The sequence below is a fragment of the Corylus avellana genome, chromosome 3, assembly GCF_965113065.1.
Source record: "Corylus avellana chromosome 3, dhCorAvel1.hap1.2, whole genome shotgun sequence".
Taxonomy (NCBI): Eukaryota; Viridiplantae; Streptophyta; class Magnoliopsida; order Fagales; family Betulaceae; genus Corylus; species Corylus avellana.
In genome coordinates this window covers 18,424,596-18,444,860 of record NC_142492.1, presented here as the reverse complement: position 1 = coordinate 18,444,860, position 20,265 = coordinate 18,424,596, and the positions used below count along the sequence as shown (strand labels likewise).

Sequence of the window (20,265 nt, the reverse complement as noted above, 5' to 3'; positions counted from 1 at the left end):
TGATTTAATATTTTCTTTTTGTAAAAAAAATAATATTTTATTATTTATCTTGAGTAAAACACGTGTCAAGCTGGTGGCCATTGAATAGCATTGGATGGCTAGGATTTGAAGAAAACTTGATGGCCAATTACCCAGCAATCCTTATCCATTTTGTACACTTATAAAGCATTCTAAGCTTTATGGCAAAAGAAAAGTAATTAAAAAGCTGTGCCCATTCTTAACAACAAAGAAAGAAAGAAGGAAAGAATAAAAGCGAAAAGAAGGGGCTTGTGAGGCGGATGGCTCTCCTTTTCAACCTTCTTTTTTAACTCTTTGGCCCAAAATGCAACCACCACCAGTCCACCACCACCACCTCCCCGCTAGCAACAACAAATTAACAATACCATTATTTTTGGCAAAATAGTCTCTGTCTCACCGTCCAAATAATAAAAATCACAATCCTTATCCCCGCTCTAGGGTTCCTCTCTCTCTCTCTCTCTCTCTCTCTCTCTCCAATTCCAACCCAAAAATTTCACCGAGGAATCAGAGGTCTGCCCCGAGTAACTCCACTCAATCCGCTTCACAGATCTTCTCATCTACTTCATTGCCATCTTGTTCAGATTTAGATTCGTAGATTTTGTTGCTTTATCTACGGCTTTGTATTAGAGTGGAAAAGGAAAATATATCTGTCGTAGGGATAAATGGATGCGTCTAGTGCTGGGGGTAGTGTTGAAGAGCCTCCCAACCGTAGAGATCTTAAGCAATTCGGAGACAATCCCACAGGTTTTGCTTCATGTTTATTAGCTTTAATATGATCCCCACCTACTTGTGCGTTTGCTGTTTTGCTCTATATTAGATCTGGTTTTGCTTAATTGCTTGTTTGGTTAGTCGGGAAATCAAGGAAAAGCATGTTGTGAGAGCTTTGTTTCGTATATTCCTTGTTTTTTTTTTTTTTTTTTTTTTTTTAATTATTGCTTTACTTATATACGAGGATCGTAAACCGGCTTAAGTCAAGTAGCAGTATAGGTTCGGTTTTCCGAATTCTTAAATATTTCTTTAATTTCTTATGTTATTGTAGTGGATACAACCTTTCTTGTTTCCATTGTTAATTCACAGTTATCTAGAATTTTGTTGTCAAGCAAATGAGATCGTTGTCTTGGGTTTTAACTACTATGTGCTTTCCTGTGTATATTAGCAAAAACAATTATCTTCTGATAAAATTGGAACATCCTGGGATTCAAAGATAGGTCAAGAGGTGTCATGGTTGGCTTGAAAAACCTTATGCTTGGCTTACTGTATATACAGATAATATACGTAGTCTATTGGTCCCGTGTGATTAATTGATGTTTATTGTGCATTTTTCTTTTCTTTGGCTTCTGTGAGTGTCTTTCTTATATTTGGAACTTATATGTTTTTACATGTTAGATGTGGAAAATGGAGGGATGTTTGACTTGAATATTTCTGTGATGCAGTATTTGATGCATCACAATATGCGTTCTTTGGTAAAGATGTTGTTGATGAAGTTGAGTTGGGGGGCTTAGAAGATGAGCAGGTCAGTTTGCCTGCAGTGGGCATAGATGAGGAGGATTTTATGTACAATATAGAAGAGGTAATGTCACTCTCTTTTGATGTCTCTCCCTTCCCCCCTAGCCCTTTTCTTTCTTCTTACCTTTTATTTATGGTTCTGAATAGCTGAAATATTACCCTGGAAATACTCATTTGGACTCTAAACATTTTTTGATAGTTCTTTGATTTTTGATTTTTGAGTTGAGGAGGGAACGACGTCCTATTGATATTTTGGCATGTAGTAGTATGACATCTAAAATCAGGTTGTGTTGCAAGGTTTGAGAGTTTTTGGTAATACAAGGATGATTTGAATAAGTTGCAAGCCAGGAACACATCTTGCTTAAGACTGTTGTTATAAATAGCTGGACTAGGTTTTAAAAGCCCCAATGCTGAGTGAGGCACTGATGCAGCCTATGAAGCCTTTGTGCTGCACCCCTATCTGCACTTGTCAGGCACCGATGCAGCCCATGAAGCCTTTGTGCTGCACCCCTATCTGCACTTGTCAGGCACTGATGCACGCCACTCATCCTTTTGCTTGGACAATTGCGTTTGTAACTCCCTGGGTGCTTAGATTTCAGGATTTTCTTGTTCTTTTCTCTCATTCTAGCTAGGCATTTCTTCCTGTATACTCACTGTGTGCCTCAATGACGCTTTTTGCTTTTTAATGATATTTCTATTACTTAAAAAAAAAAAAAAGATGACTGGGCAGCAAAAGGCTCACTATTTTGTGTTTGTATTTGTTTCTGAATCTATGATATGCACTTTTTGCCAAATGATTTCACTGTTTTTAAAGCATGCCAAGTGCAACTCAAAGTGCCAAAGGGAAAACACTTTTTGATCTACAGCAAAGCGCCTTTAATGAATCCCATTTAAAGAACTAAAAAAGCATGTGCTTTTTCTTAAAGCTCCAGGTGTAGAAAAAGCACACTTTTATTCTTATTAAGAAGGACCGTTGATTTATAATACTCACGCTATTTTGACAAGCATTTTGGATTTTTTTGTGCTACCATTTGCTTAATTTGGATCATCATTACCATGGTTGGGCATATTTTATTGGACATAGTAAATTATGTTAAGAAGAAGACAATAGTGTAAAATGTGTGTTGTAAAAAAAAATGGCGATTGCCTTGCTGCTCTGTGCTAATTTTGTTCAGATTTTTGTGTAGAAACTTAAAGAAATTTAAGTGTCTTACACAGGAATCAGAGTTTTGGACTGACAAGCGGTTGAAAATAACTAGACATTGTATTTGAAAAATGTGCACTTTTCTTCAATTGAGCATGCTTGTGCTTTGCGCATAGGCACTATGAGGCCTTTGTGCTCAAGTGTGCTCGAGCTTTTAACAACAATGATTGATTTGCTACACCTTAATCTTGTATGATGTTTAAAAACTGAATGATTTTTTTTTGGAATTATCTTCCGTTATTTGTCTATGTTGTCATCCATTGTCCTACCTCGTCTCTCTCTCTCTCTCTCTCTCTCTCTCTCTCTGTATATATATATATATATATATATGCCATTACTAATTCTCTTAGAGGAAACAACTTTATCTTTAGTCTCTGCATTGAAAGTAGTGTTACTTCCAATCAAGAGGTGATCAAAGATACAATCACTCAGAACTACAAGAATCTCTTTATCGAAACAGTTCCTTGGTGTCCCAAATTAGATGATTTGAAATTCCCTTGTTTAGATTCTTTAGAAGTGGTTTGGTTGGAGAGGCTGTTTCAAGAGGAGGAAGTTCTTCAAGCTTTGCTCAGTATGGATTGAGACAAAGCGTCGGGTCTTGACGGCTTCATTATTGCATTTTCTCTCTTTTTTTTTTTTTTTTTTTGCCTTGCTAGACTATAGTGAAGGATGATCTTCTGAGCGTCTTTCATAACTTCCATGAGCATGAGAAGAGTCTGAATGCTACCTTTATTGCTCTCATCACTAAGAAGATTGGATAGCTGGAAGTTAGGAACTTTAGGCCTGTTAGCCTGGTGGGGAGTGTTTATAAGATCATGGTGAAAGTTCTTGCTAGATTGAATCAAGGGAGTGCTTATTTCAAACAACCAGATTGAGATCGGGAATTTCAGGTGTTATGTACAAATAGACTTGGAAAAGGCTTAAGACCATGTCAATTGGGAGTTCCTTTCCTACCTCTTGAGGCGTTTTGAGTTTGGTACTAAATGGAGGAAGTGGATATTTGCTTGTATTTCTATGACCCACTTTTCCATCTTGATCAATGGTAGCTTGCATGGTATCTTCAGTAGTTCTCAGGGACTTCGCCAAGGGGACCCTTTCCTGCCCCTTCTTTTCATGGTAGTCATTAAAACACTCAGTAGGATGCTCTCTTGAGCGATAGTTGGGGTTTTTTTTTAACCAAAATTTCGTGCTGACATCCTTAATGCTACCCCTTTTGAAATATCTCATCTTATGTTCGCAGATAATACACTTATTATGTGTAATGCAACCCATGCTCAAATTCATAATTTTGGTTACATTCTTTTGTGTTTTGAGGCCATTTCGAGATTGTAGACCAACTTCCCAAAATCTGATTTAGTCACCGTAGGGGAGGTTTCGCATAAGTAAAAAGCCATTTGGGACATGGTAATTGAGAATATGGGAAAAAAAGTTGGCTAGTTGGAAGAAGATCTGCTTGTCTAAGGGGAGGGCGTCTTACTCTCATTAAGAGTATGTTATCCGGTCTACTTACATACTTTTGATCCATTTTCTCATTACCAGCAGGCATAAGCTAGGAGATTGAAGTTCCTTTAGAGAGACTTTCTGTAACGCCCCACCCCCAATGACACAATATTGTCCGCTTTTGGCTCCCTCGAACCAGACTTCTCAGGAAGTCACTCATCCTAGTACTACTCTCGCAGAAGCACGCCTAACTACGGAGTTCTGATGAGTTAATGACAATTATGGCTTTAAAACATGTTGTTGTCAAGAAGGGTGCGAGTATACATATAAGCACATCTCCATCCCCAGGTGATGTGGGCGCCTGGGGATGGAGATGTGCATGGAGATTGGGGGGGTGGGAATAAAAAATCTCATTTTGTTGGACAAAGCTCTCCTCACTAAACAGCATGGAGATTCGGGCAAGAGGAAAAATACTTTATGGAAACAGGTGATTGTTATCGAGAATAGGATCCAGAGATGGGGTTGGTGTTTAGAGGAAGTTTGTTGTAACACCCCGTTCCCATATTGAGAAGATGAGAAGAAGCCCACATAAAGTGGGTGGTTTATAGAGATAGTCATGGTGCTAAGTCCCACATTGCCTAATTACTAGGTGAAACTGGGCTTTATAATGAATTCTAGGGAAGCTCCAAATTGACTAGTCCTTTTGGGGTAATAGCGCAGATGTGGCTAGCGCTTTTCCCTAGGTCGTTATAAATGGTATCAAAGCCACCTAGTAATGCCAGGTCATGTGGTATTGGAGCATTGCATGACGTGGACCTGATGAGGACGTCAGGAGTTTAAGAGGGGGAGTTTGTAACACCCCGGTCCCATATTGAGAAAATGAGAAGAAGCCCACATAAAGTGGGTGGTTTATAGAGATAGTCATGGTGCTAAGTCCCACATTGCCTAATTACTAGGTGAAACCGGGCTTTATAATGAATTCTAGGGAAGCTCCAAATTGACTAGTCCTTTTGGGGTAATAGCGCAGATGTGGCTAGCGCAGATGTGGCTAGCGCTTTTCCCTAGGTCGTTATAGTGAGTTTGGCATATTGTCATAACTTTAATTTCTCTGAGGACAAGTAGGTGTGAGATATGCAATGGAATCGGGTATAGAGTAAAATCAACCCCCCCTGCCCCACTACAATTCAACACGGTAACCAAGGTAAAATACTGAAATTTGACCCACAATTGTGCTATGAATGAGTATATATATCAGATGAAGAAAAGCAAATCTGTGAGGCCATACCTGACACACACAGGGAGAGCAACGTGACGAGGGAATAGTGAGCGGCAGGAAAAATCCCTTTTCTTTTCTTTTCTTTTCTTTTTTTTTTTTTTTTTTTTTTTTTTTCTTTCTTTCTTCCTCTCTTGGTGTGCGGCAAGCTTGTTTCACTCCCTTAAATAGGCTGAGTAGAAGATCAGAGGAAATAGGTTTTCAAGGAGCTTAGGGTTTTTTTTTCTTTTGGTAGTCGGCGCCTAGGGCCATGCTAATCTTCTCTGTATCGTTCCAATTTTATCGGATGTCCCTGCTAATCTTCTCTGTATTACCCCAAAAAGACTAGTCAATTTGGAGCTTCCCTAGAATTCATTATAAAGCCCAGTTTCACCTAGTAATTAGGCAATGTGGGACTTAGCACCATGACTATCTCTATAAACCACCCACTTTATGTGGGCTTCTTCTCATCTTCTCAATATGGGACCGGGGTGTTACAAACTCCCCCTCTTAAACTCCTGACGTCCTCGTCAGGTCCACGTCATGCAATGCTCCAATACCACATGACCTGGCATTACTAGGTGGCTTTGATACCATTTATAACGACCTAGGGAAAAGCGCTAGCCACATCTGCGCTATTACCCCAAAATGACTAGTCAATTTGGAGCTTCCCTAGAATTCATTATAAAGCCCAGTTTCACCTAGTAATTAGGCAATGTGGGACTTAGCACCATGACTATCTCTATAAATCACCCACTTTATGTGGGTTTTTTCTCATCTTCTCAATATGGGACCGGGGTGTTACATTTGTGGACCTTAGAGGGTGACTATTTGGAGGAATATTTTTTTTTTGGAGAAGTAATCGTGATATCATAAAAAGTGTAAGGCGTCCTCAGGTACATAAGAAGTATACATGAGAAAACACTTAATTGGGAGGAATATTAGAAACGGTTGGGGACCTTTTTTCCATTTTTGTCTCTTACAAGCTTGGAGATAGTTCGTGCATTAGCTTTTGGCATAATGTGTGGTGCGGAGAAGAGGATCTTAAGTACTCATTTTCGAAACTAGATTCTATAGCATGTAAGAAAGAGGCCTTGGTGCAAGAGTACTTGGATCTCTTCCATTGGAAGTCGAGCTTCATTAGGGCTGTCCAGTGTTGGGAACTGGAACCTCTTGACTGCTTTTTTGATCTATTATTACTTTTCGAAAACTCATCGGGGGAAGTTGATAGAATGTTGTGACACCAGCTAGCAGCCACGGTTTCACAGTGAAGAGCTATTATAAAACCTTACAGTTAGGTGAGTGTTGTTCATTCCCTTGGAAAAGTTTGTGGAAGTTTAAGGTCCCTCTTATTGCTTTCTTCTTATGGATAGTAGCAAAGGGTAGTCCTCACAATTGGTAACCTCAGAAGGCGGGGTTTCTCTCTAGCTATAGTTGGTATTGCCTATGCAAAAAGAATGAGGAGACTATTAATCACCTTCTCATCCATTGTGAGTACGCTACTGATTTCTTGCACTTGATTAACTTATTTGGGGTTTCTTGAGCTATTTCATTGCTGGAAATTCCAAGAGTAGAGACATCCCAAAGAGGTAATTTGGAAAGTTATTCATGCTTTCTTAATGTGGAGCATTTCTCGGGAAAGGCATTGACGCCTCTTTGAGGACTACGAATCCAATGTGCTTTCTCAAAAATCATCTTTTCTTAGATCTCTTTTGTATTGGGCTGTTGTACATGTTCCTAACTTTTCCTTGGTAGATTTGGTGGATCTATCTAATTAATGTTTTTCTTTTCTTTTCTTTTTTTTTTAAATTTTTAATTTTTTATTCTAAGAGGAGGAGAAGTGAGAGATTTGAACAAGTGACCTTCGATTCATGAGTCTGGTCTTAGTCGATTGAGCTACCCATTGGGGTCACTCAATTCCCTTCTAGTATATATAGATAAAAGTAATTGAGATATCATTAAAAGTGTAAGGAGCGTTCATGTACACAGAAAGTATACAAGGGAAGCCACCTAACTAGTAGGGACAAAAAGAACAAAAAAATCATGGTAACTAATCACCACAAGAGAAACATAAGTAGCTGTCCAAAGATACAAAGTGTTGAAAAATGAAGATTTAGTATCCTCCAAAGTCCTCTCGTAGTTCTGAAAACTTTTTTCATTCCATATACACCACAATAGGCACAAATGCACCATCTTCTACATGGTAACACTCGGAGTGCTGCTAGTAGTCCACCAACAAACGTATAAATCAATTATTTGTCTAAGCATAACCCAAGACAACCCAAATAAATAAAATACAACCCAAAACTTGTATTTTATTTAATTTTTAAACATGATAGAAATAGGATTTATTACTTGAGTAGGTATACCATTTTCCTTTTTCAACACTTTTCCCTGTTTGTTTTTTGGGTTTCTCTCTCTCTCTCTCTCTCCACCTGGTGTGTGTGCATGTTTGTGTGTTTGATGGTCACTTAAATTTATACAATTGTATGCATTTATTTGTGGCATGAAAATTTTTTCTTACTTTTTTCCTTTTTATTTTATTTTATTTTATTTTTTTAAGATTTGAACCACTCATATCTTTGTATGCAGTCTTCTCTTTGTGATATGACATGCATGGTACTTAGCTTGGGCGTGCTTCTTCTCCTGCCTTGTGCCTAGATCCACTAGGCCTTGACAACTCAAATTGCAAAATTGGACCATTACCAACCGTACATAAGTCTAGAATGATTGGGAAACAAACAGGATGCTGATGTTTGTTTTGATTGATTCATGGGTTGGTTGTTACAACTTCTGAAATCCAGTCATGGACATATGTGTGTATACATATATAAATGTATATGTGTATAAGTCACGTTTCATGTATTGTGTATTCTTATACATAGTGATTGTGGAAAGTATTTATATCTTGCGAGGAAATATGTATTGGTTAGATACCATTACTACGCTGTTTTTTACTGCTGATTTCTTAGTGGGTGCTAATGGTTGCGTCTTGAGGGTTTGTATTAGATGGCTGGCTTTGATCGGATGTTCATTACTGCTGATTTCTTAGTGGGTGCTAATGGTTGCGTCTTGAGGGTTTGTATTAGATGGCTGGCTTTGATCGGATGTTCATTGCTTATCCATAGTCAGGGGGTGCACTATGCTCTTCCCACGATCGGAAGAAACTGGGATGGAAAGAGAAGATTGTGACAAGGGAATCTGACATTTTCTCTTTCCATTTTCTTACAATGTAGTGATGAAATACCCTTATTTCTATCCCTTTTCCTTCTTCCACCCACACCCCCCCCCCCCCCCCCCCCCCGCGCCCCTTTTTCCCTCCCCTTTCATTTCAACCAAAAAACTGTCAATTTTTGCTGAAGAATCATTGAAGAGAAATCATTTAGGCTTATCATGTTCCTCTTGATGATTATGCATTGTATTGATAAAGTAGGGAACTTTTAATATCCATCATTTTCTAATGAGGTGTTTGGTTGTATGTGTCTTTTTATGAATAACAAGTGGCTGAATGATGCCTTCAATAAATGAAATTGAACCTTGCGTATTACAAACTTTGTTTTGTTTAGTTGTATTTGTTTCACTCGCCCTTTTCCCCTTGAACTGTGTGCATTAGTAGTTGTTTTAAATAATTAGTTATGTGAGTTTGAGTAAGAAATGTTGTTTTAATTCAAGTGCAAGAATTTTCTACAATGGAACTAACTCTTCTGTCTTGACTTGCAGGGGGAGGATTTACAATCTCTGTCTGATATTGATGATCTTGCTAGTACTTTCTCAAAGGTTAGATTACTGGATATTGATAATGATTATGCTGTCACAGAAGAGTGTAACTGCTTATTGTCTAAATTTGTGGGCCTATTGAATGTTTGTCTATTTATTTGGGAAAGATGAGTTTGAAATGCTCAGTGACAAATGTTGCCTCTGCCTGGAAATTAGTCTCAAAGGTTCCCAATTTTGCAAATTTTATTTGAATATAGGAATGTCTGTCACGCCTCTTTGCAATTTGAGATACGCATTACCTTAATTTATTCTTCTCTTGCCAGTAATTCAACTAGTTGGTGGGATGCATAATTTCTAGCTAAGCTTTCATCTGTGAGAGTAAAAATTGAGGAATTGGAAGGAATATTTCATTGAGAACTAAGGCAGATTCCTGCTGGAAATTTCTCATCTTTCTTGAACTCTAGTTTTGGTGATCATTATGCTTCTAATTTCCCTGAAGGAAGGAGAAAAGATTACACTATTAGGGTATCATGTCAAAGAGCTGCAATGCTATGTTTTTTTTTATTTTTTTATTTTTATTTTTTTTGTCTTTATTGGTTGTCTTATTCCACCAACACATCTAATGAATCACAACCTTTTTTAAGACTGGAACTGATATTCCTAAATTTGCTATATATATCTTGGAAGGTTTGATCCAACTTCAATGGCATATCACTTTGTTTCCCCCATTACCTCCAGTTCCGGTGTGGTTATGAATATATAAATTAGAATGTTGAATATATATATATATATATAATAGCCGAACCTTCCTTAGAGTGGCCTAAAATTGCGACGTGGCGTGAACCTATAATTTTTAGTGAGTGAACCGGTTTTTTATTATTATGAGATTTTATTTCAAAAATATTCCTAATATAAATTTCATTAAGTGACGTAATTTAATGTAAAACAATGATCATATATATATATATAATAGCCAAACCTTCCTTAGAGTGGCCTAAAATTGCAACATGTGGCATGAACCTATAATATTTAGTGAGTGAACCGGTTTTTTATTATTATGAGATTTTATTTCAAAAATATTCCTAATATAATTTTCATTAAGTGGCGTAATAATGTAAAACAATTATGGTCTCACAATTTACTTCTCCCCAAAACTATAGGGAGACAATTTAAAATTTTTATACATAGTACATTAACTAGCCATCATCGGCCATAAAGGTATTGAATGCATTGATTCTAAAAAATTTCTATTCTTATGCATCACATCATAACCCTTAGATTTTCCACCTAAGCTTGAAAAATCATCTCACCACATTGCAAGAAGAAGATTTATTTAATTGCATTAAATGTTAAATGAAATATTTTGTTTTATTTTTTATTTATAAAAAAATATTTTGTTTGTATTTTTTTTTTTTTTTTGAATGTTCATAAATATATGGGTTTCATCTTTTATTTGTTGAGATATAATAGGCATCACACCATCAATATTAGAAACTCTGAATAATTTTATATTAGTGATTTGATAATCAAAATTCAGGTTTTCTTCTTACTATTTTTTTCTTTATACTTTCTTTTTTCATTTTTGAACTTCTGATATAGGAACAAAGATTTTAACATGTTTTAATCTATAAGGATTAAACTAAAATTAAGGGTCATGTTTTAATCCGATTGAATGTTTTATGAGATTTTGTTGTTTGTTTGTATGATTTCCTTGGATTTGTAACAGTTTTTGGAAGTGTTTTTCTTCTTTTGAAGGCAAAAATTTATTTGATTATTGTGAAGAAAAGTAATAGAAATGCTTTCGAAACACCAAAGAGATAATGAAGCATTGAACCTAATGTGAGGATTTATTTATTTTATTTATTTTTATTGCATTACTGAATGATTTTTTATTTTGTATTCATAAAAAGAAGATTTTGTTTATTTTGCTTTTTTTTTTTTTTTGAACATAATTATACGAGTTTTATTTGTATTGAAATATAATAGGAATGACACCAACAATATCATAGATTTCTACTTATTTTTTATTAATGTTTTGATTATCAAAATCCAAGTTTTTTTTTTTTTTTTTTTTTTTTTTTACTGTAAACTACACCTATGTAAAAAAATATTTAACATGTTTTAATTTATATCGATTAAACTAAAATTAAGGATTTTATATTTTAATTCATTTCAATGTTTTTATGGATTTTTTTTTTGTTAATTTGTGATTTATTTGGATTTGCAAGCATTTTTTGGAAGTTTTTTCTGCTTTCTAAAGCAAAAGAAAGACAAATTTATTTGATTATTGTGCAGAAAAAAAAAGAGGCTTTCAAAACACCGAACAGATAATTAGCCATTAAACTTAATATGAGATTTATTTGATTACATTAAATGTTGAGTGGAAAATTTTGTTTTATTTATAATTAATTTTGTTTTATTTTTTATTTTTATTTATTTTTTATTTTTTATTTTTTTTTTCGAATGTTCAGAATTATGAATTTTATTTGTATTGAAATGTAATAGGTATTACACATTTACACTTACAATATAGAGCAGGAACTCTATATGTTGGAAAGAGTATATTGGAAATGGCGATTTTGAAGGAAAAGAGGGTTGATTTATTCTTTTTTTTTTTACCCCACATTTGGTTTACTTGTTATCTACTGATGGGATTTCTCTGTCTATACCTGGTTGGCTATTATGATTTGCATGATGATGATGGTGTTGGATTGTAATTAGATCTTACCCTATTTTGATTTATGATTTGGGGTTCTTGTTGTATAATCCAAGTATCTGTTATTGTTTCAGTTGAACACGGTTGTTAGTGGACCAAGAAGCACTGGAGTTATTGGTGGTTTGGGATCCAGAGAAGGTGATCATAATAGATGCAGAACCTTATGTGTTAAACTCTGCTAAAATTTGAACATTTTATCAAACTTGAATTATCTCTCAAGATTTTATTTATTTATTTATTTTATTGTATATAAATGGCTGCCAGTTGAACTTTTCCTTCTATGTTACTTTTCTTCCAGGTTCATCTGCTGCTGAATGGGCATTAGGGGAGGATTTTCCTTACTGGTTGGATCCACATGGATTTGACTCTGAGAGCACTCAGGAAGGCAAACGGTGGTCATCACAGCCATCTGGTCGCCTTGCGGAATCAAAGCCTTTGTACAGAACGTCTTCATACCCTGAGCAGCAACAACAGCCTCATCACCAACACCACCAACCCTTCTCCAGTGAGCCAATTCTTGTGCCAAAATCTTTCACTTCATATCCTCCCTCTGGTGGCAGGTCTCCCTTGGGTTCACCAAATCATCACTCAGACCACCTGAATATCCCATATATTGCTGGTGGACCTGAGATGGCGTTATCTTCACCAAATCTGTCTTCTTTCTCAAATTCTCGACCTCAGTTGGTTGGTTTGCATCAGGGTTCGAATTTTGGTGGGAATGTGCCTCAGTTTAGTCACAATGTCTCTGTTAGTAGCCGACCACCAAACCAATGGGTTAATCAGTCCAACTTCTATCCTGGAGATCATTCGAGTCTTGTCAACAATTTATTGCAACAACGGTTACCTCATCAGAATGGATTAATGCCGCCACAAGTGATGCCACAACCACAGCCGCAGCAGCATAGGCTACATCATCCTGTTCAGCCATCATTTGGCCATATGTCGGGGTATCAATCGCAACTATTTAATCCCCATCTTTCTCCAGGGCCACCCTTGATGAGCAAGTTCGATATGCTAGGCCTTTCCGATATGATGAGAGATCAAAGACCAAAATCAGCTCAGAAAGGGAGACTGAATCTCCGGTTTTCCCATCAGGGTTTCGATACCAGTAGCCACAAGAATGATAGCGGGTGGCCACAGTTTAGATCAAAGCATATGACATCTGATGAAATAGAGAGTATCCTTAGAATGCAGCTTGCTGCGACACATAGTAATGACCCGTATGTAGATGACTATTATCACCAGGCTTGTCTTGCAAGAAAATCTGCTGGGGCAAAATTGAAACATCATTTCTGCCCGAATCAACTGAGGGATCTTCCTCCTCGAGCCCGTGCTAATGCTGAGCCACATGCTTTTCTCCAAGTTGATGCTCTTGGGAGGGTTCCATTTTCTTCAATTCGTAGGCCTCGCCCCCTTCTTGAAGTTGACCCTCCAAATCCTTCTGTTGCTGGCAGCAATGAACAAAAAGCTTTGGAGAAGCCTCTTGAACAAGAGCCAATGCTTGCAGCTAGAGTGGCAATCGAGGATGGTTTATGTCTTCTTCTTGATGTAGATGATATTGACCGTTTCTTACAGTTCAATCAGCTCCAAGATGGAGGGGCCCAGTTGAGACGGAGGCAGCAAGTCATGCTGGAAGGGTTGGCAACATCGCTTCAACTGGTTGACCCACTAGGCAAAAATGGCAACACAGTTGGGCTTGCTCATAAGGATGATTTGGTCTTCTTACGGTTGGTTTCTCTTCCCAAGGGCCGTAAGCTCCTTGCAAGGTATCTTCAGCTTCTCTTTCCTGGTGGCGAGCTCATGCGAATAGTTTGCATGGCAATTTTCCGTCATTTAAGGTTCTTATTTGGTGGCCTTCCCTCTGATTCAGCAGCAGCAGAAACGACAGATAATCTTGCAAGGGTTGTTTCACTGTGTGTCCGTGACATGGACCTCAGTGCAATCAGTGCCTGTTTAGCAGCAGTAGTTTGTTCCTCAGAGCAGCCCCCACTTCGTCCTCTTGGAAGCTCAGCTGGAGATGGAGCTTCCCTGATTCTAAAATCTGTTCTTGAGCGGGCAACAGAGCTTTTAACTGATCCTCATGCTGCTAGCAACTATAACATAACTAATCGGTCGCTTTGGCAGGCCTCTTTTGATGAATTCTTTGGCCTTCTCACCAAGTACTGCATAAATAAATACGATAGTGTTATGCAATCCTTGCTTATGCAATCTCCACCAAATGTGGCTGCTATTGGGTCAGATGCAGCCAGAGCTATTAGTAAGGAAATGCCAGTTGAGCTGTTACGTGCAAGTCTTCCTCACACTGATGACCTCCAAAAAAAGATGCTGTTGGATTTTGCACAGCGCTCTATGCCTATAGTTGGATTTAACAGCAACGGTGGGGGGAGTGCTGGTCGCATGAATTCCGAGTCAGTGCTGAGTTGATAAACTGCTTGGATATCTAGTTAGAGTCAATGGGTGACTGAATCTTTGGAAAAAAAAAGAAAAAAAAGAAAAGAAAGTCAAGATATGCATCATGAGACCAATAAGTATGCAACAAGATTTTTCACATGGCGGAAGTGGAAGCATGAAGAGCATCTGCATAGTCCACATGTTTGGTTGTTTTAGCGCTATAATATAAGCACGGTTTGGTATATTTATGTCTCAAGTCTCTGCTATTATTTTCTCACGCACAGTTTTATTTTGTGTTGTTATATTGGTGCTTATTTTGAGGCTCTGTTGTGGTGGTGGTAGAGTTGTAGGAAGTTAGTATGTACAGGGTTAGGTACAAGTTGATGTACCCCATGCTTCCTTTACTATTAAACAAAGGACGTGGGGGTTGGTTTTATGTTCACATCAACATGTAAACAGGGTGCACGCTATTCCTTACTGGAAATGGATGGGGCTGGGAGTGTATGGAATCCGTCAGTGAGTCACCTGTTGATTATTACATCATTTCTCAACTGAAGACTTGCCTGTGACAATGGATGACTGTTTGGTTAGCGGATGTTTCTGCATAAATGACAGAGGCATGTAATAGTGTTTCTTTGTGTTGGTCTTCAAACTTGTTCCATATATTGTTCGTTCTACTGTGTTTTCTTTAGTATTCTCTCAAAAGTTGTGTATATTGTTATAGACTGATTTCTCATCCGTCTCCCATTGTTAAGGGTGAGCCGCTTTAGTTGCGGCTTGTGTTTTGCACTTTACTCAATAAGCTGCTTATATAATTGCTAGTTCCATGTTATTTCTAGGTTCTTGCTTGATAACAGAATGCTATGAAATTTTGCCAAATACTATGACTTATATATAAACCCTACTTTATAGTTGGTGGTGAGATTGTGTATTTCATCTGATAGGACTAACATGTCAATCATAATTATCAATTTTGATCATGGAAGTAGAGACTTTTGATTGATATGTTAGTGTGGTTGGAATACACTGAACTGGAGTTGTTATTCTTTAGACTTCTGTTATTGAGTAACTTAAAACTCATGACCGCTTATAACATTAACTTTCAATCTTTAGAGAAGTGTGACCTCAAATGTGAAGTGCATGTTATTTTAATGGTCAAAATCTTGGTGTATTGGGTAATCACATGTAGTATTGTGAGAACACTACTCCTGAAGATGGAATTTTTATTCACTTTGGTTGGAATTAAAGAGATGTAAAATATCTCCTTCAAATAGATTTAATGGGAATTAATTATTTTAAGTCTCGAGGTTAAACATTTTAGTAAGTATTACTGAAATAAAATTTATTCAATTAAATATGATTTCAAGAGTATAAGAATTATCAAAGAAATTCAATCGGGGATTTAAGGATTTAGAGCTAGTGAAATAAAGTGCTAGTAAATTTTGAATTAACTTTAATTTCACCAGGGATATTTTATGGAGGGCTCAAATGCAATTGTAAAAAGTCGATGAAGCTTTTGTTTAATCAAAATAAATACCATAATACGTTACACATTTTTAGCAAAATAAGTTGTAATTAATGGTAACTTAGAACATGTTATGAGATGATAAGTTGTAGCTAATGGTAAACCTAGAACAAGTTGAGATGACAAGTATTATAGACCGATTGAAACTAGTTTTATTTTTCCTTTAGATTCCTCATCAAGATGATAATTACCATTTCCATTTGGGATTGGCCTAAATTGCATAAGAAACAAACAACTGTCCCAATAGTAACAAATAAGAAGGGTGTTGACAAGAACCTTTTTTTATTTTTTTATTTTTTTATTTTTTTATTTTATTTTTTATATAATTTTTATAATTTTTTTTTTTTTTTGTCATGTTAGCCCAAATTAGTCGACCTAATGGTCCTAACTTATTGAAACCCAACTCATTAGCATCGGTGGTAGTGGTTCAGTGGTCTATAGAAAATCTCCATGAGGTTAGGCATATACTAGGGCGTGGGTTCGACTCTCCGCAATGAGTAATCTCTTATACAAGCCTTATTAGTATTAATTGTCTTAAGAATCATTAATGTTCTAGTGGAGCTGGGTCAGACTATAACTCAATTGGTCATGAGATGGGTCAGACTATAACTCAATTGGTCATGAGATAGTTCTTGTAGTTCCTTCTATCCAGGCCTCCCATAAGCCCAACAGATTGAAGAAAATAATAATGCTATAGAAATTAAATACGGAATAATAAAATAGACGAGATTTTATGTGGTTCGATCCTAAGGCTACATTATACTCTTATTCACTCGATGAATTTACAATAAGAGAGTCCTTATTTATAGGGAGTTTGAGAGAATACAAAACCGCATAAATATCAAATCAAATCAGATTTAATTGCATTCCAATATAATTTGATTTGATTACAATAAATGACAATAAAATTATATATTGTTAAAATATATTCTAACACTGACAAATACTACTATGGTTACATCCAAAGCATTCATCTATTTCTCTAGAATTGCTGCTACCTTAATCGTTGGTATATCTTTGAAAAAAAGAAGAAAGAAAACAACTTATAAAAAAAAAAAAGACAAAAATAAACACGTAAGTAAACAAAACAAAAAACTGAATGAGAGAGATGTTAAAACAGTTTCCGGTTTGGTGAACTCAAGGGAAAGCAGGTGCCTCTTTAGTGCTGCTCCTTCCTGATTTGCAAGATGAAAAGATGGTTAAGAGGGCTCGCTGGGGTGTTTTCGGCGAATCCTCCTCTGATGGCTAAGTCAGTGATCTTCTCAGTGGGTTGATTGTATATTTGAATGTAAGTCTAGCGTCTTTTTCTTCTCTGTTGGTTATCTTCTTTATTTATAGCATAGCCAATAAATGAGATAATGATTACCGGGCGGAGGATCCGGGATCAGGTGTAACCGATGGAGAGCTAGTGATGACAGGACGGAGAATTCAGGATCCACACGTAACTGATAGAGAATTGATGACAAGATCTTCCATTTGTAATAACAGAGTGTAACATTCGGACGACTTTATGGGCACGTGTAACGCTTATGGGCATTTACTAACTTGTAACCGATGCCTCCTCTTAATGATCATTGAATAGCTTTCTTTTGATTATACTCGTATCCTTGGGTACTTACTCCTTGAGGATTATAATATAATGTTTGGGAGATACTTCAAGTAGTTTAAGCAATTGATGAGCTGGACCCTTTTGGGCTGGCCATGCGCCAGTGGAAGCTTTAAGCCCATATCGACATTTCTTGATGACCCAGTGTAACACCCCACCCCATTGACACATAATATTGTCTGCTTTTGACTCCCCCGAACTAGACTTCCTAGGAGTTTACCAATCCTGGTACTACTGTTGCAGAAGCACGCTTAACTACGGCGTTCTAATGGGATTATGACCATCACAGCTTTAAAACGCGTTGTTGTCATTAAGGGTGTAAGTATACATTTAAGTATGTTAAATGCCAAAATATTCATATTTTAGCCCTTAACTTATATTTGTTAATTCCTTAGTGTTGTTAATTTATGCCATTTTAGTTCTTTTATGTGTTTTCTATGTTTTTGTAGGCTTTTGGAAGAAAAGAAAGCAATTCTGGAAGTATTAGGCTTAAAGAGCAAATTTGGGAAAAACTGGAGGCTCTAGTAGTGCGATCGATTGCATGGGACCTGCGATCGAGCGGACTACAAGCGGAATGGCCAGACAAGCACAAGGTGTGCGCTCGTGTGCACAAGAAACAACCTCGATCGCATCTGCGATCGAGCGCCCAACACCAGAGATCGATTGCAGTCCTGCGATCGAGCGCACTCGTGCGTGAAGAGCAAGTCAGCTGCTGCCCTATTCTGGAAAGTGTCTTATTTTAGGGTTTTGAAGTCTTGTGCGAACTATGGACCCTACGATTTTTAGGGTTTCTAGAGTATTCCTAAGTCTTATAAATATACCCTTAAGCCTGTAAAAAAAAAAAAAACCAATTCCAAGGAGAAGAATTGGAGCTCTTCAAGTTCAAGTTTCGGGTTTATTATTTTTCTTGTCTATTTTATTTTATGAATATGTTTAACATCAAACTCATGTTTAACTAAACTACTTAGTAGGGCTAGATTGAAGCCCTAATTATGTTTATTTAATATTTCAATATTGGCGCCTTTGTGACAATGATATTGTGATGCTTAACTTGATTAATTCCTGTTTTATTGAATTCCTCATATGTGTTTGTTTGATCAACATTATACATATGGTATGGATTAGTTAATTAAATCAAGTTGGATGATCGAGTCCTGGGTTTAATAAGAATAACAAAAGAAATTCACACCGGGTTCTTGGGTTAATCAACATGGGGAACCGGGAGTAGACACCCATGACCTAGGCCTCATGTGTTTGTCGATTTCCACAGATTTATGCTTTCTTAAAGAACAACTTAGTAGACACCCATGCTAAATCCTTTAAGAAAGAAAAGAATTAGAGTAGACACCCATGCTTAATTCGTTGCTTAGGGAAATCAATACTTTAAAGAGTAGATACCTTTAGGTTGGCAAACATTAAGTGTTCATAATATGATTGAATCATTGGCATATTTTTATATTTTCTAAGTATGATTACTGGTGGATATCAATGCCCTACCTTTTATTATTATCAACTCAAAATCAATCTTTGTTTTGTTTTAATTACGGAATTTATTTTAAGCAAAATTTAGCAATCCTCATGGGAATGATCTCGTACTTGCACCATATACTACTATATTGATCTTGTGCATTCGCGAGTTAAACGTACAATTATTTGCCTATTAATTTAGGTAGATATTTGCACAACAAAGTACATCCTCATCTCCATACCCAGGCGATGTGGGACGCCACAATCTTTTACTTACTGGGCAAAAAGATACTATGTTTTAAAGTATACAAGATTGTTGGATGAATGTTTGATGTAAGGTGTTTTGTTATACTATGACTATGTAATGATGTTTCATGAGATGTGTTGGATGAATGTTTGATGTAATGTTTCTATGAGCTTTTATGGGTTTGCAAGATAATGTGATGATTGTGTTGTTGTGAGCATTTTAATGGTTCGCATGGTTTATGACAGGATCCTATGATTTTTATGATATGAGTTATGATAGTATATGAGTTCAAGGTTTTGTTAACATGAGCATGAACATGGCATGAGCAATGAAACGGAAACGGGGTTCAACTCTAGTGGTGATTGAGATATGGTCTCACTACCGTAGAGTTGGCCCATGGATGAAACAGGGTTCAACTCCGGTGGTGATTGAGATATGGTCTCACTACCCTAGATCTAGCTCATGCATGACGAAAACGGGGTGATGGCTCCCGGTAGTGATTGAGATATGGTCTCACTACTGCAGAGCTGGCCTCATGCATATTGAGAAAGGGGTGATGGCTCCCAGTGGTGATTAAGATATGGTCTCACTATCGCAGTGCTGGCCTCATGCATAATGAAAATGGGGTGATGGTCCCGGTGGTGATTGAGATATGGTCTCGCTACCACAAAGCTGGCCTCACAATGGAAATAGTACCAGATGATGAACATGAGCATGCATAGCATATGATAGTATGATGATGATGATTGGTTTAGTATGAGCTTATACTAGGCGTATCAGTATGCCTATGTGCAGGAGGTGCAACTGTGCATAATGCATACCGATATGAATGGTTACATATGATGATTTTTATGCTAGACGTATCAATATGCATATGTGACTGGTATGGGATGGACGCATATGTATACCGTTACGAATAGATGATGCATCTGATGATTTTTATGCTAGACGTATCAATATGCATATGTGATTGGTATGAGACAGACTGTAACACCCCAGATCTTAAAAGTCTTATTTTATGGTTGAAGTACGTAGAATATCATAATTACTAATTGATTGACGAATATGATAGAATCTAAATTCATAGATATAGTGATAATTAAAGTTTTAATTTCGATGGCGAAATTCTAATAAGGAGGGAAGATTGTAGCACCTCAGATTTTGAAAGTCTTATTT

At 36.8% G+C, this 20,265-nt stretch overlaps 1 protein-coding gene across 1 annotated transcript; it reads left to right on the top strand.

Annotated features, from left to right (window-relative positions):
• Positions 1-226: 226 nt before the first annotated feature.
• LOC132173776 (topoisomerase II-associated protein) lies at positions 227-15,076 on the top strand. Its single transcript, XM_059585378.2, has 5 exons — positions 227-762; positions 1,452-1,588; positions 9,141-9,197; positions 11,928-11,991; positions 12,152-15,076. Exons 1-5 carry the CDS (start codon positions 681-683, stop codon positions 14,275-14,277), a joined length of 2,466 nt encoding a protein of 821 aa, XP_059441361.1. The 5' UTR covers positions 227-680; the 3' UTR covers positions 14,278-15,076.
• Positions 15,077-20,265: the final 5,189 nt, after the last annotated feature.

Bases quoted from the DNA above. Each gene is read 5' to 3' on its own strand.
- LOC132173776 (XM_059585378.2), top strand. From the start codon at position 681: ATGGATGCGTCTAGTGCTGGGGGTAGTGTTGAAGAGCCTCCCAACCGT. The intron at 1,589-9,140 runs GTAATGTCACTC...CTTGACTTGCAG, and splicing joins TTATGTACAATATAGAAGAG to GGGGAGGATTTACAATCTCT. The intron at 9,198-11,927 runs GTTAGATTACTG...TTATTGTTTCAG, and splicing joins TTGCTAGTACTTTCTCAAAG to TTGAACACGGTTGTTAGTGG.